Here is a 23,211-nt window from a genome sequence, read left to right on the forward strand (position 1 = left end):
TGATCCACCTGCCTCAGCCTTCTGAAGTGCTGGGATTACAAGTGTGAGCCACTGCACCTGGCCAAAAAGTGGTGATGTTTTAAGTCCAGAAAAGAAATACATTTCTCCAAAGTGCTGGTGACTGCTATTAGTGATGATACAGGGATTAATCACACTGGAATTTGCTTAGGAAGAAATGAGAAAATGGGCACAACTGTTTACTGAAAAGAGTCAGGCAGGCAAGGGTATTTATGTTGTGCTCTGTAGGATACATTATTACCAAGTCCAGTGGAGAAGGTCACCAGACTGGGGAGACATACTTCCTATATTCAAGGTGTTTAACTTCTAACGAAGGCAGAGCAAAAAGAAATGGAAACTTACAAGAAATTTAGTCAAAAGATTCACATGTCATGCATGTGTGCCACTGGCAATAATATGTAACTTAATATGCATACATCATCCTCAGCAGGTGTGCAAATTGCAAGTACAGTGGACAATGCTCTTTGCAGACAATGCTCTGAAACTACTCTTTGGAAAGTTTCCGAATCTGGAAACAGACAGGCAGGGAAAAAGAATCTGGAATTAAGCCAGCTCTTGAACATGTCTAGTGGGGACCATGTTTTAGAAAATATTTTCCACTGTAGTTACCATTCTGAGTGGTTTTCTTTTCCCTGCTGAAGCCCTTCTGCTATGGGGACTAGACTGCCAAGTTGAAGTGTACTTCCTTGGAGAAGGGGAGAATGCCCCCCCTGCCAGAGAAGGGCACATATCTGAATACAAGGAAGGGGGAAAGAAAGGGAAAGCATCTGAGGTGGTGCCATGGGTAGGGAGAAACTATTAGAGGTAAGTCCCCTCAACAGTCCCTTTACAACTTAAGGCTGACCTTTAGCAGGGATTTGGGGTAGGGTGGGATGGCATCAGCTGTTCTAACCCTGGCTGGAAGGGGCTGCAAAAGGTGATGAATCTTGGGGGCCTAGATTGTACCCCGATTCCCTGGAGCCTGGAGTTCCATTTTCACTAGTGAGGGAGATGGATGACAGCTGAAATGCAAGCTGGAGAGCTCATTACACGAGCAGATGGGGGTGTTCCCTTCAACTGAGAGACAAGGTGACCCTCCATCAGAGGCCCTGGGGTAATCACCTAGGCCGTGGCCCAATAGCAGCTACAGCCAAGCCTTGAACTAACCAAGACCAATGATGGGGCGTCGATTCTGGTGAGAGACCCTCACACATTTCGCAAGTCAAATAATAGATACAGAAGAGATTCAGGGCAGCATGAGGGCCAGAATCACTTTTCCTAATGTTACAAGGACTTTCCTCCATCCAGTCATCATCTCAGAAAGAAGGAGGGGAGAGAAGAATCCCCTAAAGATGGCATTGCATGAACAAAAACAAATCTTAAACCCAAAGAAATGCGGTTAGCTGCAACTACCATCTGCTCTAACCATTTGGGGTGACGGTAGTGGGGAGTTTGTTTCCCGTATCCAAAGGACTGTGCAGATTATCCTGAAGTTAATGTGGCTGGACATTGCACCAGCTGCTCCTGATTGTAGGATGTGTGGGTGTTCATCCCTAGGCCAGAGGCACTCATTCCCTCTGACATCCTTGCTTATGAGGATACAGGAGTACTACTTTGTTAGAGAGAATAAAGGGCCTTTGGACACTTCCAAAGGAGGTAGAAAGGAAAAGTTAAAGAAATGGAAACCAGTGGTATGACAGTTAATAGTTGGAGACTGTCGTTGAACAAAATAGGAAAAGGAACCTCACCATTATAGCCAATGTGTGATGTAGACCTTTGAAAAGGAAACAAAATTTTGGGCTTTAGAGAACAATAAGGAGAATTTGCAGACCTGATCTAACACTTTTGAAGAATTTCTCTTACCCATAGGGAGGCAGTTGCATGTAGACAAGGATATGGCTAATTCAGAGCTGTACAGTGTTTCACAAACTCAGACTGAAAAATCAAACAGTCTCCGGTCTTTGCCAAGATTTTATAAACGCAGATTACTTCCTAGTGCTGTCATGGTATTTGGTACAACATTGCCTCTGATCAAACAACAGTTGTTGGAGTAGAGGATGAGGATGAGTGACAGTCAATGCAATAATAGGTGAATAGGAGATCTGCTCGGCTGCTGATGACACCTTGACCATGTCTGGGAGTTAGGGAGTGGAAGAAGCTGAGCAGTGGACAGGGGCCGGATCACATGGAGCCTTATGTATCATGCTAAGATGTTTGGACTTATCCTCTGGGTTCTGGGGGGCCATTGGAGGATAAAATTGTCAGGAAAGAGACTGAGAAGAAACAGAGAGAGATAGGGAGAGAGCAGAATGAGGCTGTGGTCAACAGTACCAAGTGCAGCAGTGAGATAATGACTGACGGAGTAACCGCTACACTTGGTTTTGGAAAATCTGTAACTCAAGCATGTACAGATCATGGTGGTAGTGGGTGAGGGTTTTGAGAATAAGCCAAATTTCAGGGATGAAAGACAAATGAAAACAAAGATAGTGCAATGCCTTTCTGGGATAGTTGGATGAAAAGGAGAAGAGAGGTGGGAAATAAAGTTGGCTTGCGTATTTACTTGGTTGCTTTATTTTGCATAGACATATCCACACACTTTTACAGATAAGATATAGGAAATGTGTAGGAGAGACTTGGTTTGACTGACTCAAGAATTACTCAGGCCCTTACACGTTTCAAAGGAATGTTAAGTCTGCCTTCCAGTGGAGAATAGAGCTCTCTCTAATGTGCTAACACAGTAAACGCCAACTTCATGCATTTATGAGATATCAAATACAGAATAGATTTTTATTTTGTATTTGATACGAATCCAAAATATCAGACTTCTGATATCAATGTCCAAGACAGACTACTGATATCAACTCTCCCCACTTATACATTGCCTAAGCTTGTCCCTGTATTAATTTCACTATTCATAAAGTAATATTTCTGGACATTAGCAAAAATAGCTTTACTGTATTAATTTCTTAGGGCTACCCAATTACCACAAACTGAGTGGCTCAATACTCAATCCCACTAACAGTCCTTGGTTTATAGCTGCATAATTCCAATCTCTGCCTCCCCTTCACATGGCCTCCCCATGTGTGTCTCTCCTTTTCTGTCTCTTATAAGGACATCCATTGTTGGTGTTAGGGCCCATCCTAATTCAAAACGATCTAATCATGAGACTGTTACCTTACTCATTACCGGCAAAGGCCCTTGTCTAAATAAGGTCACATTCTGAAGTTCTAGGTGGACACAGCTTTTGGGAAGGCACTACTCAAACCACTACACTTACTAAATTAACAATTTTACCACTCTTAGAGGGACAATATAAAATAATAATTTGAATTACATTTCTATGGTTTTTTAACAATGAGAAATGTTTACATCCCATAAAGTTTATTTTTTAAAGTGTATAATTGAATGGTTTTTAGTATATTGACAAGGTTGTGCAAACATCACCACTATCTAATTCTAGGACTTTCCATCACTCCTGCCACATCCTTCCCCAAAATCCCACACCCATCTGCAATCATTCTTCATTTACCTTTTCTTCCACTTCTGGTAACCAGTAATTTTTCTGTCTTTATAAATTTGTCCATTCTGTAAATTGTATATAAATAGAATCATGTAATACATGGCCTTTGTCTCTGGCTTTTTGTATTAGTCTGTTTTCCTGCTGCTGATAAAGACATACCTGAGACTGGACAATTTCCAAACGAAAGAGGTGTAATGGACTTACAGTTCCACATGGCTGGGGAGGCCTCATAATCATGGCAGAAGGTGAAAGGCACTTCTTACATGGTGGTGGCAAGAGAGAATGAGAGCCAAGTGACAGGGTTTTCCCTTATAAAACCATCAGATCTTGTGAGACTTATTCACTATCATGAGAAAAGCATGGGGGAAACCACCCCCATGATTCAGTTATCTCCAGCTGGGTCCCTCCCACAACATATGGGAATTATGGGAGCTACAATTCAAGATGGGATTTGGGTGGTGACACAGCCAAACCATATCACTTCTTTTACTTAGTATGAGTATACTTAGTATTTTCAAGGTTCATCCCATGTTGTACCATGGATCAGTACTTCATTCCTGTATTGGTTAGGGTTCTCCAGAAGAACAGAAGCAATAGGAGGTGTGTGTGTGTGTGCGCGCACGCGCACGTGTGTGTGTATGTGTGTTTGTGTGTATGCAGACAGATATATGTAGATATAAATATCTAACATAACTATCTACATCTATCAGTCAATCATCTATCTATCTACATGGAGAGATTTATTTTAAAGAATTGGCTCACACAATTATGGAGACTAGCAGGATGGGATGACAGACTGGAGACCCAGGTAGAGGTGATGCGGTAGTAAAAATATGAAGGCTGGCAGATTTTCCTTGTGTTCAGGGAAGCTCATTGTCTTGTTCTGCTTATGCCTTCAACTGATTGGATGAAGCTTTACCCACATTATGGAGGGCACTGTGCTTTATGCAAAGTCTATCCATTTAAATATTTGACCAAATATCTGGGCATGATTGCCCAGCCAAATTGATATGTAAAATTAATCATCATAATTCCTTTTTATGGATGAAGAATATTTCATTGTATGGATATACCACATTTTGGTTGTCCATTCAGCATTTGTTGAGCATTTAGATTGTTTCCACTTTTGGCTATTCTGAACAAGGCTGCTATGAACATTTGGGTGAAAGCTTTTGTACTTGTTTCTTTCTCTCTCTTTTTTTTTTTTTTTTTTGAGACAGAGTCTCACTCTTTTGCCCAGGCTGGAGCACAGTGGTGCTATCTCAGCTCACTGCAAGCTCTGCCTCTTGGGTTCACGCGATTCTCCTGCCTCAGCCTCCTGAGTAGCTGGGACTACAGGCACCCACCACCACGCCCAGCTGATTTTTTGTATTTTTTGTATTTTTAGTAGAGACGGGGTTTCACCATGTTAGCCAGGATGATCTCCATCTCCTGACCTCATGATCCGCCTGCCTTGGCCTCCCGAAGTGCTGGGATTACAAGGGTGACACCGCGCCCGGCCTGTACTCATTTCTATGTCTGTTTCAAAACCATGATTGAAGACCTTGATGCCTAGGTTATACAAATCTTCTGTTTTAAGACCCATGCTGTAAATTTACTCCTGAATTCTAGACCAAGAAAAGGTAGACCTTTCCAGATAGTATTACATTTTAATTTGGCAGTCAAACATAAGTATTATAGAAATCCTTTTTGCAAGAAAAATGTTTTTTTCACGAATTTCTCTACCTGTGTTGAGTTAAAATAATTTTATTATAATATTACTTACATGTGTACAAACTTAAAACTATATAGAAATTTCTTAATCTTATTATATTTCTTAATATTATGAAATCCATATCAGTTTAGAAATCAAAACAAAGGATAAAATAGAATTTAAAAAATTAGGGATATTTTTTTCTATGTGATAGATTATTTTACTAAAATCACCATTGATATGGTTTGGCTCTGTGTCCCTACCCAAATGTCATCTTGCGTTGTAATGCCCATGTGTTGAGGGAGGGAGGTGATTGGATCACGGGAGCGGTTTTCCCCATGTTGTTCTCATGATAGTGAGTGAGTTCTCATGAGATTTGATGTTTTATAAGTGTTTGACAGTTTCTTCTTCACATGCTGTCACTCTTGCCTGCCACTATGTAAGACATGCCTGCTTCCCCTTCCGCCATGATTGTAAGTTTCCTGAGGTCTTCTCAGCGATGCAGAACTGTGAGTCAATTAAATGTATTTCCGTTATAAATTACCCAGTCTCGGGTATTTCTTTTTTCTTTTTCTTTTTCTTAAGATGGAGTTTTGCTCTGTCACTCAGGCTGGAGTGCAATGGTGCGATCTCGGCTCACTGCAACCTCTGCCTCCCGGGTTCAAGCGATTCTCCTGTTTCAGCCTCCTGAGTAGTTGGGATTACAGGTGTGCACCATCATGCCTGGCTAATTTTTTGTATTTTTAGTAGAGATGGGGTTTCACCATGTTGGCCAGGCTGGTTGTGAACTTCTGACTTCAGGTGATCCACCCGCCTTGGCCTCCCAAAGTGCTGGGATTACAGGCATGAGCCACCGTGCCCAGCCAGGTATTTCTTTATAGCATGTGAAAATGAGCTAATACATCCATTAATAAGAATGTGTGGTACCAACTGCTCATGATACAAGTTCTTTTGAGTTTGGCATGTCTAAAGTTTATTTTCCCTAAGGGTATAGGAGTTATTGTACCATGTGTTTTATTTTAATATTGCAGATACTTGATTTGTGCCTATGCCATGACATAGTTTGGCCTTCACTTTGCATGAACACATTTATATGTTAACTCTGCCTTTACCATTTTCTCTTTAGCCCAGGATAACTACTCATTGGCACAGACATAGCTTTATACACAAATGCAAATGCCAAGTACTGAAATCACGTGGCAGAATGGCAGAGGAGGAATTATGCTTTGCATAATTCATATTATGCTAGGTGCTTTGTGGCCTGTATCAGTTATCATTAGTTTCAGCTCAATATGTTAAAACACCCCATAATATCAGTGGTTTAGAGAGGAGAGGCGTTTATTCCCTTCTCACTGGAAAGAAGCACCTGGCAACCTCAGTTTTCAACCTTCTGCTTCAGTATCCTAGCAATAGCTTTAGTCCTCAATGCCATCTTCTAGGCCAAGCTAGCTGCTGGGGCTCCAGCTTTACTCTAGTCATCAGGAAGGAGGAACAGTGGAAGGACACTTTGTGTGCTGCTTTCCAGGAATGATACAGCACTTCTTATGCCTCCATTGGCCAGAACTTAGTAACTTAGTCCCTGGACCTCATTTAAGTGAAGTCAGTGTGAGAAATGGGTCTTTATTCTGTACAGTAAGAAAGAAAGTAAGAATAGCTATTTAGTGGAGAGTCATCAGCTATCAGCCTATATCATGTGGCCCAACCTTAGTAGGGAGCTGTGGCCAAAGATCAGCAGTCAGACAACCAAAAACTAGTGGAAAGCTCATTCTCTTCATTGCCGTCTTTCAAGGAAACACCAAAAGGGATTAACGTTCTTCAGCCACCTGTGAAGTTCTCTCCAACTTTCTAACTCTCTTTATGTCTCCCAGACAAGACAGCCTCCCCACATTCTTTCCCCACTCCAGAACTTTCTCCAACCCAATGAGTATAGCCTTCCTTAATTTTTTCCCCCTAAGCTCCCATTTCATACTCAGCTCTGATGATGTAGATCCACTGGATTTCTGGGACTGCTTTGAGCTCTTCCCACTTCTGAACGTGTACAGCAAGCAGATCTCCAGCAAGAGGCATGCTCCTAGGGGTCAGATGGTGAAGGAATGGAAGGGTGTGTCCTTATTAGGAACTGAGAAAGGTTCCTTGGTTAACGGCTACAAAATTACAGCTGTTCTATAACAGTATAGGATGGCTATAGTTAACAATACTTTATTGTGTATCTTCAAATAGCTAGAAAAGAGGATTTTGAATGTTTCCAACACAAAGAAATGGTAAATGTTTGAGGTGATGAATACAGCTAATTACCCTGATTTTGACACACGCTCCTGTGGTAGGGAAGGAGATGGAGTGAGCCCAGACTGCGAAGCTGAACATCCATCTTTGATTTCTGCTACATTCTTGCTTAGTTACACCTTTGTCTTTCATTTTTAGTTGGCACATAACATTGTATATATTTTTGGGATACAGAGTGATATTTTGATGCATGTATACAATGTATAATGAAGAAATCAAGGTAATTAGTGTATCCATCACCTCAAATATTTATCATTTATTTTTGTTGGAAACATTCAAAATCTCCTCTTCTAGCTATTTGAAAATGTACAATAAATTGTTAACTAGAATCACCCTATAGTGCTTTAGAACGCTAAAACATATTCCTTTTATCCAGCTGTAATTCTGTATCCATTAATCAACCTTTTCCTAAACCCTGCCCCACCCTTCCCAGCCTCTGGTAACCACAAGTCTACTCTCTGCATCTATGCACTCAACTTTTTTAGCTTTTACATATGAGTGAGAATATGTGGTATTTCTCTTTCTGTGCCTGGCTTATTTCACTTTACATAAAGTCCTCTAGACTCATCCATGTTGCTGTGAATGACAGGATTTCATGCTTTATTATGGTAGAATAGTATTGATACATAGATTGATGATGCCTCAAGCCTGTGTTTGCCTCAGCTTCAGTAAATGATTGGAGCATTGCCTGTCCCAAATGGGAAATGTCCCAAAGAGGATATTCTGGCAGTGTGGGAGGCTAGCTAGAGTTCGTGCCCAGGAGATGTATGGAACGTACGTCCTACAGTGTGGTCCTGCTGAACAAGATGCCACTCTGTTTTGGCATTTCCTTTGGTCAAGTTAAAGAGCTATCTCCCCTGTTTGTCTCTGGCTGTCCTCAGATGTATTTTTCTCTTCAGGTACTCAAAGTAGATGCTTTCTGTGGGTTGAGGCAGGAACTGGCCTTTTACTAGGGAACTTAAGATGTTGGGGAAGTTGGTTGTTCACCTTGATCTTACTTTTTCCATTGTAGAGACCATGAGTCTGGGAAGGTTTTCTGTCCTTGTGGTGCTGAGAAGACTGTGGGGAGAGGCATTGTGGCTATGGAAGTCTGATTTTCTTACTCTCTGCTTAGAGTTTTTTCACTTCTCTCTGGCTCCAGGAACTGTCTCATCCTTATATTTGAGTTCTGGGCTATTGCTGGTGATAATCTTGGTGCTGTATATTTGTTTTTGTTTTTGTGTATCTTGGGGTTTGGGGGAGCAGTGCCACCAGCTTGCTTCTATGCTGCAGTTTTTTTGTTTTTTTTTTTGAGACAGAGTCTCACTCTGTTGCCCAGGTGGGAGTGCAATGGCGTGATCTTGGCTCACTGCCCCCTCTGCCTCCTGGATTCAAGTGATTCTCCTGCCTTAGCCTCCCAAGTGGCTGGGATTACAGGCATGTGCCATCACCCCCAGCTAACTTCTGTATTTTTAGTAGAGATGGGGTTTCAGCATTTTGGCCAGCATGGTCTCGAACTCCTGGCCTCAGGTGATCCACTCACCTGTGCTGCCCAAGTTGTTGGGATTACAGGTGTAAGTAACTGCGTCTGGCCTATGCCACCATTTTAAAACAAAAAACCTTTTTATCTTTTTGATGTAGGCATTTATTGCTATAAATTTTCTCTTAGTATTCCTTTTGCTGTATTTCACCATTTTTAATATGTTGTGCTTCTATTTTCATTTGTTTCAAGAATTTTTTGGATTTTCTTCTTAATTTCTTCCTTGACCACATTTGTCATTCAGGTGCATGTTGTTTAATTTCCATGTATCTGTATAATTTCCAAAGTTTCTCTTGTGATTGATTTCTCGTTTTAGTCCACTGTGGTCTTAAAAGATACTTGATATGATTTCTATTTTAAAAAAATTTGTTGAGACTTGTTTTGTGGTCTAACATATGGTTTATCCTGGAGAATGTTCCATGTGCTGATGAAAAGAGCATGTATTCTGCAGTAGTTGAATGAAATATTCTGTAAATGTTTGTTAGGTAAAATTGTTCCATAGTATAGTTTATGTCCAAGGCTACTTTGTTGATTTTCTGTCTATAGGATCTGTCCAATACCAAGTGTGAGGTGTTGAAGACCTCAACTATTTTTATAATGGAATTTGTCTCTCGTTATCTCTAACAATATTTGCTTTATGTATCCGGATGTGTTGGATACATATATATTTACAAGTGTTATATCCTCTTGTTGAATTGTTCTTTTTATCATTATATAATCACCATTTTCATCTTTTGCTTACTTGAAATCTAGCTTGTTTTCTGTAAGTATAGCTAGTTCTGCTTGATTTTGGCTTTTGTTTGCTTACATTATCTTTTTCCATCTCTTCACATTCCGTCTATGTGTGTCTTTACAGGTGAAGTGAATTTCTTATAGGCAGCATATAGTTGAGTTTTTAAAAAAATCCATTTAGCCACTAATTGGAGAGCTTAGACCATTTACATTCAATGTTATTACTGGTAAGTAAGAACTTGTTATTACCATTTTGTTGTTTGTTTGTGATGGCATCAGTAGAGCAGGTACTTGAAACAGAAAAATGCCCCCTACTAAGTGGGTCTATAGGGGTTGACCTTGAACATAAATGTATTTTCAGTCTATATTTTTAAATTGAGGAATTTAAACCATTTACATTCAAGGTTGCTATTTATAAGTGAAGACTTAGGCCTTTCATTTTGGTAATTGTTTTCTGTTTTTTTAATATATTGTTTATTCCTTTTTTCCTCTCATTGTTTATCTTTGCAGTTTGCAGTTTGGTGATTTTTGTAGTGATAACATTTGATGACTTTCTCTTTCTCATTTGTGTATCTGCTTTAATAGTGAGTTTTAATTTTCATGTGTTTTCATTCTGGTAAATATAATCTTTTTGCTTCTAGGTGTAGGACTCTTAAACATTTCTTCTTGGACTTGTCTAATGGTGATGAGTTCCCTCAGTTTGCGCTTGTCTGGGAAAAACTTGTTTCTCTTTCTTGTTTGAAGCATAGTGGCTGTGTATTGTTGATAGGCATTTTTTTTCCTTTTAGTACTTGACTCCCATTTTCTCCTAACCTGTAACATTTCTCTTGAGAAACCGACTGTTAATCTGATGGAAATTTCACTTATATGTGACTTTATGCTTTTCTTTTGCTGTTTTTAGAATTCTCTTTTAGTCTTTGACTTTTAGACTTTAATATTCCTGAAAGAGGACCTTTTTAGGCTGAATCTATTTGGGGATCTTTGAGCTTCCTGTCTCTGTCTGTCCATATCTCTCATAAGATTTGGGACATTTTCAACTAGTATTTCATTAAACAGGATTTTAATGCATTTTCCATCTCTTTTTCTTCCGTAACTTCCAATAATGCAAATATTTGTTCACTTAATGGTGTTCCTATGCCACATAGAGTTTCTTCATTATTTTTTCTTTTTTTGGCTGGGTTATTTCAAGAGACTTGTTTTCAGGTTTAGAAATTATTTCTTCAGCATGATCTAGTCTATTGTTGAAGCTCTCAATAATGTTTTTAATTTTATTAATTTAATTCTTCAGTTCTAAGATTTAACCTTGGTTCTTTTTTTTTTATATTTATCTCTTTGCTGACTTTCTTATTCAGATCATTGAATTATCTGTGTTCTCTTTTATTTCACTGAGTTTCCTTAAGATCATTATTTGATTTCTTTGTCAAGCATTTCATAGAGGCCCTTTTCTTTGGGATTTGTTACTGAAGTTTTATTGTGTTCTTGTGGAGGCATACTTGCTTTTTTCATGTGTCTTGTGTCCCTATGTTTATATCTGTACATCTGTTGAAACAAGCACTTCTTCCAATTTTATGAAGCAGGTTGGGTAGGGAAAGACTTTTTCCTGTAGATATGGACTGTATTGTTGATTGGGTAGAGTGTTTTGGCTTTGGTTCTGGGAGGGTACAGTTGTGTAGTCTCTGTATGATTTCTTTAGCTGTAATCAGTGTTAGCAGTATCTGTGACTACTTCAGGGTGTGGTGTTTTGTGGAGGCTGTGGTGTGGCTTTGCTGGGGATGGAGATGCTTGGCAGGCTGGTCCTTGGGCCTCTGGTGACACATACAGGGATGAGTTGGTCCTACCACTGAAAGTGGGGGCGGATTGCCAGTGGTCATGGCAGAAGGCCATGAGTAGGTGGCTGTTGGGCTCTGGGGAGCATGCACTTTCAGTCTCAGAAAGTGAGTTTGCCTCAGCATAAATTTCTTGTCTAGAATAATGAGGTCACATGGACTCCGGGCAGCTGCCTATACTGGGCTTGTGTCCCGTAAGGGCTGAGGTCTCCGGTAGCTAAGTTTACAGGTGTCCATGGTGTGCATGTGGACTGCTGGGGATCTCCCACTTACCTTTTTCCTGCAGTGGGAAATCTCTCTTTGCTCCAAGCTGATCCTGGCTGACTGCTTTGTTTTCCTTTCTATGCTGCCCTCCTGAGTTTTTGCATCTCAGAAGGTCTTTGTCACTTCCTTGTGTAATTCCAGTGTTCCTCCCTAGATACTGTTTGTTGTGTGGTTATTTGTTGTTTTGGTCTGTCTTTGTGGTTGAGATCAGTGTTGGTTGCCTTTAGTTAGCCATCTTGATAATGTTTTCTACTTAGTTAAATTTTTGTGTCCTTTTCAAAGAGGGACACAGTATCTATTTGGGCCATCGAAAGACTCTCCCACTTTGCTGTCCTATCCCATTCAGAGAGCCTGTGCTCACTTCCTGGCTCCTACTGGGTGGTGTTTTCAATGCAGCTTCCTGAAACCTTCCAGCTGGAGAATTCAGATCCTCTCAGGAAGCAAACACATCAAAAATTAAATTTAGTCATCTTCCCTTTCTGGGCCTTTGACCCTTATAACATGAGATAATTGTTCACGGGATTTTAAAATTCTTTTCTTTAAGGAAGCAGACAATAGATACAGTGTTTATGACAGCGAAGCACACTTGGAACCTTCTCTGCCTTTGCTAGAGTCTGAACGGCACATCAATCTTGTTTATGACCAGTTCTGTCCCACTGGAAGAAAATTAGGGGCACAGTCTCTCGCTGAACTCTGAGCTGGGTCTGAGGAGTTCCCTTAGGAAGATTAAGAAACCAACTCAGTCCCACTCCACTCTCAGGAATCTGTTGTTGGGTTTGAGGCTTTCTTCACCACTGTTGGCTCCCTGTTCTGCCCTGGTGGCTTGGCTCAGAGCGACATTACTTGTTCTTGCTTCCTGGGAATAAAGATTCAGGCAGCCCTGAGGATTCTGATAAAGTCTCATATTTTTTAGAGATTCTTGGCAACAAGTTCTTCTCATTAGGACTTGATTCATGAGTTTCTAGACCTCCAAGCTGTGTTCCATCATCTTTGGTAGACAGCCCACTGTAAATGTTTTCCCAGTCTGAACAGACAGGCTGAATGTATCTGTTCTTTTATAGATACAAGGTTTAAAATTCAACATACCAATCCCAGCAATTTACCATTTGCCACATATTTTCTTTGTAGCAGTGAGATAGTTTGTATGTGAAAGGAATTTCTTTGTTTTAAAGGGAGATCACTTTGTTTTAAAAATTGATATTTACTTAATCAATGTAATGTCCCCATTTTGTAAAATGTTTAATGGTCTACAGAATATATTATTTTGAGCAATATGCTTATGTAACTTATAAATATGTGTGTGTGTATATATATATTTAAAAAATTCTACTAGTAGGATCCATGATCAATACTTTCCCTTTCCCAACTTCTTGTTTTGAAAATATTCAATTGTTTTGAAAACTTTCTAATCTGTAGAAAATGGCAGGAATAGTATAATAGATACTCTTTTACCCTCACATAGATTGTTAATATTTTACTGATTACTATATTTTGCCCAGAGAGAGAGAGATAGATGTTTTATTTTTGCCAAAGCATGTGAGAGTAAGTCGCAAACATCATGACACTTCACACCCCAAATATTTTCCCACGTATCACTTAAGAACAAGGGCATTTTTTACATGACCACAATACAATCAGCACACGTAGGCATTAACATTGAGACAATGCTCTGATGTATTGGCATCTACTATGCAGTTCATAATCAAATAAGCGTTTTGATAACTTGGGATCCATAAACGGTTTGCAAGGTCGGCCCCTGTAGACCTGCACTTAGTGGGTGCTATTTCCCTGTCTCAGGTGTCTGCTCTACTGGTGATATGTTTCATTGGTTCTGTTGCTCACTTAGAATTGTTTCTCCCAGCTGTTGACATTTTATTTTCTGCATAGTTCTGAAGCTGCAGCAGTTGTTCTTATGTCTTCTTGATTGTAAGTTTCATAGAAGCTGCCAATTTCCAAGGGATTTAATCTCCTTTGGATGGAGCCAGGTCGATAGCTACAAACCTGTCTGAGAATGTCTGCCATCGACCTCCTCTCTGTCTAGAAAGGTGTCTTAGTCTCTCAGCACTTTGGGAGGTTGAGGCGGGCAGATCACAAGGTCAGGAGATTGAGAACATCTTGGCCAACATGGTGAAACCCCGTCTCTACTAAAAATACAAAAATTAGCCGGGAGTGGTGGCATGCGCCTATAGTCCCAGCTACTCTGGAGGCTGAGGCAGGAGGATCGCTTGAACCCAGGAGGCAGAGGTTGCAGTGAGCTGAGACTGTGCCACTGCACTCCAGTCTGGGTGACAAGAGTGAAACCCCATCTGAAAAAAAAAAAAGAAAGAAAGTTATCTTAGTCTATTAAGGCTGCTATAACAAAATACCATAAACGGGGTGGCTTATACACAACAGAAATTTCTTACAGTTCTAGAGGCTGGGAAGCTAAAAATCAAGGTGCCAGCAGATTTGATGTCTGGGGAGAGCATGCTTCCTTGTTCATAGATGATGCCTTCTTGCTGTGTCTTCACGTGATGGAAGGGGTGAGGCAGCTCTCTGGGCCCTCTTCTATAAGAGCACTAATCTCATTTGTGATGGCTCTGCCTTCGTAACCTGATCACCTTCCCATGTGATTATTAAGAAGATATTAAGTTGATATTAAGAAGAGGTCCCACTTCTTAATATCATCACTGTGGTGGTTAGAATTTCAACATATGAATTTAGGAGGATGCAAACATTCAGACTATAGCAAAAGAAGTTTTGTGCCTTAAGAAGTTCTATGGGTTATAGTAGGTCAAAACTGTTTTTTTTTTTTTTTTTTTTTTTTTTTTGAGATGGAGTGTCACTCTGTCACCCAGGCTGGAGTGCAATGGTTGGTGTGGTCTCTGCTCACTGCAATCTCCGCCTCCTGGGTTCAAGTGATTCTCCTGCCTCAGCCTCCAGAGTAGCTGGGATTACAGGTGCCCGCCACCACGCCTGGCTAATTTTTGCATTTTTAGTAGAGATGGGGTTTCACTATCTTGGCCAGGCTGGTCTCGAACTCCTGACCTCGTGATCCACCCGTCTCAGCCTCTCAAAGTGCTGGGATTACAGGTGTGAGCCACCGTGCCCGGCCAAAACTGGTTTCTGGTTTATGAGTTCAGCAGGTATTTGACTCAAGATTCCTCAATTTAGTGATGTCACACAAAATGGTATAAATAAATCTGATTTTTTTTTCCATGTGGACATCTATATTCCAAGCAGTCACATCTCCTCTAGATCATGTCCTAATCTTAGAACAGTTGCTCCCCATTCCTCAGATTTTCTAATGGGATAGTGAGAACCTTCAGAATGTATAGAACAGGCTAACTTGTGCCATGATTCAGATACTCAGCCACAGTGAAGATGCACTCTAAGCCCAACCCTAGGGAGAGATTTCAATCTGTGACAGTAGTCTCCAGATGTCACCAACGTAAGTCACAGTCATCTCAAAGCCCTTTAGCAATACATAATCAGGAGTTGAGCAACTAAATGACAGTTGTTAGTTTTATTATCATCAGTAAAAAAACACAAAGAGATTTCATTCATCGGGGCAGCAACATTCTCATTCCCCTTTCTCTCTCATTACATTGCTGCACAACACCAATGCCTTCTCACAGTTCCCTCTTGCATGATTCTAGATTTCTTCAAGAAGGCTTTCCCGCAGCCTAGTTAGCACAGAATTCTTCATCTTTCTCCCTACTTCTCTCTCAGCTCTTTACCATGTAGGTCAATTTAGCCTCCCTGGCTTGCTTCCTTCCTGACAATCTCCCCCTTTACCCAAATTCTACCCTAGAAGCAATTAGATAAAAGTAGATGCGCTGGGCGTGGTGGTTCACGCCTGTAATCCCAGCACTTTGGGAGGCCGAGGCAGGTGGATCATGAGGTCAGGAGATCGAGACCATCCTGGCGAACATGGTGAAACCCCGTCTCTACTGAAAATACAAAACTTAGCCGGGCGTGGTGGTGGGCGCCCGTAGTCCTAGCTTCTAGGGAGGCTAAGGCAGGAGAATGGCGTTAACCCGGGAGGTGGCGGAGCTTGCAGTGAGTGGAGGTCGTGCCACTGCACTCCAGCCTGGGCAACAGAGGGAGACTCCGTCTCAGAAGAAAAAAAAAAAAAAAAAAGTAGATGCATCAATAAAACATGTTTTCTTCTTAGGAAAGAAGGGTCGGGAGGGAAGGAAGAAGACAGCAAATACTTATTATTTGGTATCTTTTATTCTGTTACTTTCTTACATTTTTTGTTTTTAAATGATTTAACCACAAAATGAAAACACGAAATAATGCTTTTTCTTTGAGAATATACCTGAACACTTTATCTCAATTGCCAGGAAGCGCAGAACTAAATTCAGAGCTGTACTGGTCTTTGTTTGCTCTTTGTCTATTCATTCCTTACTGATATGTTATTTATTTATTTCAAGTTAATTTATTTTGATCCTTTTAAAGAGCTTCCTTGTAAATGCACTTTCAAATAACAGCTTTATCAAGATACAATTGATATATCATAAAATTCCCTTTTTAAAAGTGTACAATTTAGGCCCGGTGCAGTGGCTGACACCTGTATTCCCAACAGTTTGGGAGGCTAAGGTGAGAGGATCACTTGAGGCCAGGGGTTCAAGACCAGCCTGGCCAGCATGGCAAAATCATGTCTCTACTAAAAATACAAAAATTAGCTGGGCATGGTAGCGCACACCTGTAATCCCAGCTACTGGGGAAGCTGTGGCACAAGAATCACTCAAAACCAGAAAGCACAGGCTACAGTGAGCTGAGATTGTGCCACTATACTCCAGCCTGGGTGACAGAGCAAGACCCTGTCTCAAAAAAGTGTACAATTTAGTGATTTTTAGTATATGTACATACAGCAAATGGCACCACTATCATGTTTCAGAACATTTTCATCACCTCCAAGAGAAACCCTGTACCCATAAATGGTTGCTCCCCCATTCTGCCCTCCCACTAACTCCTGGCCTTTTCTGGATCTTTCATATAAATGGGATAATAGAATATGTGTTCTTTTTTGCAATTGGCTTCTTTCCCTTAGCATGATGTTTTCAAGGTTTACCCATGTGGTAGCATGTCACAGTACTCTATTCTTTTTTACTGCTGAATGATAGTCCATTGTATGGCTATACTACATTTTGTTTTTCCATTCACCAGCTGATGGCATTTGGGTTGTTTCTACTTTTTGGTGATTATGAATAATGCTTCTATGAACATTTGTGTACAGTTTGTGTGTGGGCATAAGTTTTCAGTTCTGTTGCCCATACACCTAGGAATGGAATTGCTGGGTCGTGTGGTAATTCTATGTTTAATATTTTAAAAACTGGCAAACTATTTTCCACAGTAGCCACACCATTTTACATTCCCACCAGTAGTGTATGAGAGTTCTGGTTTCCTCACATCCTTGCTAACACTTGTGATTGTCTGTCTTTTTTATTTTAGCCAACCTAGTGGATACTAAATTGTAGCTTATTTGTATTGTTTTTAATGATTAGTCAAAACATTTGTGTCTGTGTGAAGTTGCTTCAAATTCTTTTTTTATTGTGCTAAAATAAAAATAACATAATATATATCACTTTAACATTACTAAGTATACAATTCAGTGGTATTAAGTACTTTTACAAAGTTGTACAACCATTATCACTATCGACTTCCAGAATTTTTTCCATAGTCTCAAACTGAAACTTTGTGCCCATCAGATAATAGCTCTCATTTCTCCTCTTCCCCAGCTCCTGGTGACTTCTATCTTCTATACAATTTCTATGAATTAGCCTATTCTCTGTACTTCATCTAAGTGGAGTTATACAACATTAGCCCTTTCGTGTCTGGCTTATTTCACTTAGCGTGTTTTCAAGCCTCATCCATGTTGTAGTATGTGTCAGAATTTCATTCTTTTTTTTTTTTTTTTTTGAGACCGAGTCTCACTCTGTTGCCCAGACTGGAGTGCAATTGCACAATCTTGACTCACTGCAACCTCCGCCTCCTGGGTTCAAGCAATCCTCCTGCCTCAACCTCCTGAGTAGCTGGGATTACAGGTGCTGCCACCATGCCTGGCTAATTTTTGTATTTTATTTATTTATTTATTTTTTTAGTAGAGATGGGGTTTCACCATGTTGGCCAGGCTGATCTTGAACTCCTGACCTCAGGTAACCTGGCCGCCTCGGCCTCCCAAAGTGCTGGTATAGCAGGCATGAGCCACCACGCCTGGCCTTAAATTCTTTTTGTAAGCAACTCTGGCCTAATCTTAAATAATAAGCTAATACAGAGAATGTGCCTCACCCTCCAGCATACTGTGTGTTTTGGCTTTAAGATCTTGGGACAGCTTCTCAGAGGAAGACACCACTCCTCCCCACAGTTGCAGCTGTTCACCTCCCAGACTCACTGGTAAGCGTTAGAAATGCTTCTGAAAAACTGCCCATCTATATTTTCCTCACAGCAGTTGTGAAGACTTGCTGAGGTGGATTTGAGGTGGAGCTCTCACAGGATAGAGCATTAGAAGAGGGGACATTTCGCTCTCCCTAATGTTTATATACCAGCGATGTCCCATTGGTCGGGGCAGAAAGTTGAAGCTGCTTTTGCTTATGGAGCTCATAGAGTGTGTGTGCATATACCAGCAGGCTTAATTTTAAAATCTGACCCCAGAATTATGCTGTCTACAGTTTTATCTCATTGATTTTTCAAATAAGTGTACTCTAATATGTTGTTTTTAGCTGTAACTGTCTTAAGACATGTTTGTCCAGCACATATGCTTAGCAAAATCTGTAACTGTTTGAGATGAACTCCATTCTTTATTCATAGAAAAGGTATGAAGCGAATTCCATTGACTTCTGATATGTCATGTTTATACAGTTTTCCTAAATAAATACAAAAGGAGTTATCATCATTCTCTTGACTTCCTAGATTAAAACTTTGCAACAGACTAAAGCCATTGAAGATCTAAACAAATCCAGAGACCAGCTGGAGAAGATGAAGGAGAAAGCTGAGAAAAAGCTCATGTCTGTCAAGTCAGAACTGGATACCACAGAACATGAGGCTAAGGAGAATAAAGAAAGGGCCAGAAACATAATAGAAGTGGTAACCAGTCAAATGAAGACACTAAAAAAATCTTTGGAAGAAGCAGAAAAGAGAGAAAAGCAGGTGGGTCCAAATCTGGTGATCAAACCTTGTTTAGGAAATGACAGGACAATTCAAGAGCTGGATATTAATAATTATTCATGCATTTCTTTTCTAAAAACTATGGACAGTTTCATGAATTTGTATGTCATTTCATGAGGGCTGTGCTAATCTTCTCTGTATTGTTCCAATGTTAACACATGTGCTCCTGAAGCGAGAGCTAGTCACATACTTATTCAAAAGCAATTTACAAAGCTTTCTATATCTTTTCAACATATCCACCTGCCCCTCCAGCATCTTTTGGCATTCAAGTAACCATTATGATTCACCCTGCTAAGAAAAATTGTTCACATTTTCATGGCACAAATTGTAGGAAAGGAAAAGACATTCTTATTCAAGCAGCGGAAGAGTTTTGGTGAAAAAACAGGTTCTGGTTCTGGGGAGGTTTCTGTTATGTTAGGTGATCACCTCCGAAGTTTGCATCATCACAGAGCTCTTAACGTTAACCAGGGCTTCAGCCTCAGGAGGCAAGCCTTATCTGTAGCAGAGATCAGTCGCAGAAAACAGCTCCAAATCTCAAACAGTGGCACCCAGACTTGATGGCCGACCAGGCACAGATGTAAGCCATAAAAAAGTACTCATTTGCTTGCTGGCTACAAGGAGGAGCATTTTATCTACTGAGTCCATCAGGAGGTCAGGCATAAAGAAACATGTACCGGGCAGCTTGACCTCCATTGCTTTTGGCTTTTGTCTGTTTCTCCTTTTGAAGCTCAAAAGGGCATAGAGTGGACTCTGATCCTAGGTTTTTTTCCCCCGGCTTTGGCTGCCTCTGTTTTGGTTCATGTGTCAGGCAGAGGTGGGGAAAGCTAAACGACACAATGAGTGTTCTCAGAAAGGAAACTTCTTCAGAATGAATAGCTTTGGCCACATTGGAAAGGGTGGAAGTCTGAGAGAAACTTTTTCGTCAGGGAGACTAGGTTGGTATCTTAGTCCTTTCAGGCTGCTGTAACAAAGTACTATCTACTGAGTAGGTTATAAATAACAGAAATCTCTTTCTCACAGTTCTGGAGGCTGAGAAGTCCAAGATCAAGGTGTCTGGTGAGCACAGCTTCCTGGTTCAGAGTCAGCCCCTTCTTGCTGTGTCCTCACGTGGTGGAAGGAGCAAGGCAGCTCTCCGGGGCCTCTTTTATAAGGGCACTAATCTTATTCATGAGGGCTCCACCCTCATGATCTAATCACCCACCAAAGGCCCCACCTCCTAATATCTTCACATTGGTCATTAGATTTCAACATAAGAATTTTGAGGTGTCATAAAATTCAAACTGTAACAACTAAAACCATTCCCAAATTGGACTCTGCAAGGGAAAGAGGTTGCAGAGCAAATGAGCCTGGGGTGGGACTGTTTGGGTGGCATTCTCTTGGATGTAACTGTACTCAGGTTGGATCATCCCTTTTCTAACATGGAGGGTGCCTTTAATGAGGTGTTGGCCAGATGCCCTGATTTATCTGCTTTTGCATTAACCTGGAACCACAGAAACCAGCCTATGAGAATTTGAAGGGGTATGAGGCATATTTCAACCATTGTCCCCAGCCCCCCACTTTTCTTTCAATGGAGAAATAGAAGTCCCAGAGTAGTCCCATGGAATATGGCTTGTGAAATGGCAATCTGTGTGATGTGACTTGATAGTAATTTACAAGTCTTCCTGTTTTCATTAGCTTATACTTTCTTGCTATTTGTTATTATTATTATTTTTATTTAGTGTAAGAGGTTATCAGCCAGCTAAAATCCCAAAGCATGTTTACCATCCATTGACACAACCCCACCAACATTTGTTTAGTCCTTCCTAGTATGCAGAGCACACACACAATCACCATTTCATGTGATCTGAATTTCAGAACAGCCCTCCGAGGTAGGCATATGGTTAATCCCAACCTGAAGATGAGAAAATGAAGATTTAGTGAGGTCTAGGTCTCACTCATGGTTACTTAACTTGGATTCTTGACTTAGTAGCCAATACCACATCAGTTGACTCATCAGAAAAGTGATTGTGAAATCTCTGAAGGTTGGCAGCTGTGGGACTTATCTGGAATCTGGTATTTTATAAGTGAGAGAACTAGGAAGAGGGTAGGTAATTTCCCTCCCTCATGCAAACCTGGGTTTTCTGCAGGTGTTTTGTTTGTTGCATTTGGTTCAGCAGTAGTTGATACGTTTTGTTCTCCCAGTTAATGAGTTTCTGTTTGATATTGCAGCTGGCAGACTTCAGGGAGGTGGTGTCCCAGATGCTAGGCTTGAACCTGACCAGCCTTGCTCTTCCTGATTACGAAATCGTCAAGTGTCTTGAAAGACTGATCCATTCACATCAGCATCACTTTGTTAGCTGTGCCTGCCTCAAAGATGTGACTACCGGGCAAGATAGGCACCCACAAGGCCATTTACCACTTCTTCATTGAACACTGTGTCTCTTGAGAGAGGTGGCCATAAGATATGGGACACAATTCCCAATTTCACAGATTCCTCATGTCTTTGAGATTTGATCAGTTTGTGAATATTTTATGCTTTGATGATATAGTGAGAATGCATCACTTGCAAGAACGATCTCAAAAGTGTCAGCTTTAGATAAACACTCAGCGTTAAAAATGCCTATGATTTCATTTACTAGCATTTTGGGATCCAGAAGAATTCCACCAGATTGCATGAGTTAGATTGGGAAATGGGAGTGGGAGATTAACATTGCGGGGTATCTATTTTAAGTCAGGGGCTTTACTAGCCAATTTAGTTCTCATAATAACTATGTAGAGAAGCTGTGACATTTTTATTTTACAACCTTTCTGGGGCTCAGACATGGAGTTACCTATCCAAGGTTGAGGTTGGGTAGTGGTGGAACCAGGATGGACAACTTATTGGCCCTGCCTCAAAGGCCATGCCTCTTCTCCTGCTACACAGACTTGGCTTTTCCTGAATCTCTATGATGCTGGTGGGAATTGCTTGCATATAGGGAGAAAAATACCCCTGCCATCAAGAGTTAATATCTAGGCTGGGCACGGTGGTTCACGCCTGTAATCCCAGCACTTTAGGAAGCCAAGGAGGGCATATCATTTGAGGTTAGAAGTTTGAAACCAGCCTGGCCAACATGGTGAGACCCTGTTTCTACTAAAAATACAAAAAATTAGTCAGGTGTGGTGGTGCGCGCCTCTAATCCCAGCTACTCAGCAGGAAAAGCACTTGAACCCAGGAGATGGAGGCTGCAGTGAGCCAATATTGTGCCATTGCACTCCAGCCTGGGCAACAGAGTGAGACTATGTCTCAAAAAAAAAAAAAAAAAAAAAAGAGTTAATGTCCATAAATGACAGATTTACAAGTGTAAGCTATATGATTTCTTCAAAAAAGCAAAAGCAATATACTTAATTCATTTGGATCAAACTTACATAGGTTTCAGGTCCTGTAAGAAACTTGCCTGTTCTAACTGTTGCTTCCAGACTACATTTGGTGGTAATTGTTAATGTTTCAGCAGGGCTGATCTCAGTCCTTTAATGTGGAAAGCTTTATTGTGAGCCCAACCTTATAAGATGAAGAAATCCTATACAGTCTTATTCACCAATATATCCAAAACACCCACAGCAATGGTACCTTTTTAAGATCAGGATTTTATTATGAATTCCTGTCACTTTCTGTTTTCCATTTAAATTTCTATTTTACAAATTTTTCAGGGAATCATATTCTTCACTGAGAAAAATGTGTTACACTTTTGGACAATTTATCTAATTTCTAACATGTAAAATGTATTTTTTTATTGCCCTTAAAAGAAGCTCTAGCATGAAATTAAAGGAAAGGGGAAAAAATAGATCTGGTGCACCCAAACATTAGGAGAAAATGAAAAATATACAGCCAACTGTTTATGAGTCATCAAAAAGTCAAAGTCAGGCTGGTTAACATGGCAAAACCCCATCTCTACAAAAAATACAAAAATAAGCTCGGTGTGGTGGCATGTGCCTGTAATCCCAGCTACTCAAGAGGCTGAGACATGAGAATTGCTTGAACCTGGGAGGCGGAGGTTGCAATGAGCCCAGATCGCGCCACTGCACTCCAGCCTGGGCAAGAGAGAGAGAGCTTGTCTCAAAAAACAAAACAAAAAAAGTCAAAGTCATAATAAGCAAATTATTGCCTTCTTTCTTCTAGACTAAAAGAAATTAAAGAGATGAAACAATCAATTGCAAGGGCCGAAACTAGATTGGATCTTGGTTTGAATTTAAAAAAGCATAAAATATT

General features: G+C 40.5%; 1 protein-coding gene and 1 non-coding gene across 2 annotated transcripts in view; one reads left to right on the top strand and one right to left on the bottom strand.

Annotated features, from left to right (window-relative positions):
• Nucleotides 1-23,211, top strand: part of CCDC170 (coiled-coil domain containing 170) — a 138,497-nt gene that overhangs the window by 114,077 nt on the left and 1,209 nt on the right. The window contains exons 11-12 of the mRNA XM_023205853.3: nt 18,732-18,968; nt 21,195-23,211. The exon at nt 21,195-23,211 is cut by the window's right edge and continues 1,209 nt beyond it. Of these exons, the coding sequence (XP_023061621.2) occupies nt 18,732-18,968; nt 21,195-21,395 (438 nt within the window). The 3' untranslated portion in view covers nt 21,396-23,211. The remainder of the gene's footprint in view (nt 1-18,731; nt 18,969-21,194) is intronic.
• On the bottom strand, nt 19,062-19,165 carry LOC111538666. Its single transcript, XR_002730417.1, has one exon. It is a non-coding gene; the product is annotated as a U6 spliceosomal RNA (small nuclear RNA).

This window comes from Piliocolobus tephrosceles, chromosome 5 (assembly GCF_002776525.5).
Source record: "Piliocolobus tephrosceles isolate RC106 chromosome 5, ASM277652v3, whole genome shotgun sequence".
In the NCBI taxonomy this organism is placed as follows: Eukaryota; Metazoa; Chordata; class Mammalia; order Primates; family Cercopithecidae; genus Piliocolobus; species Piliocolobus tephrosceles.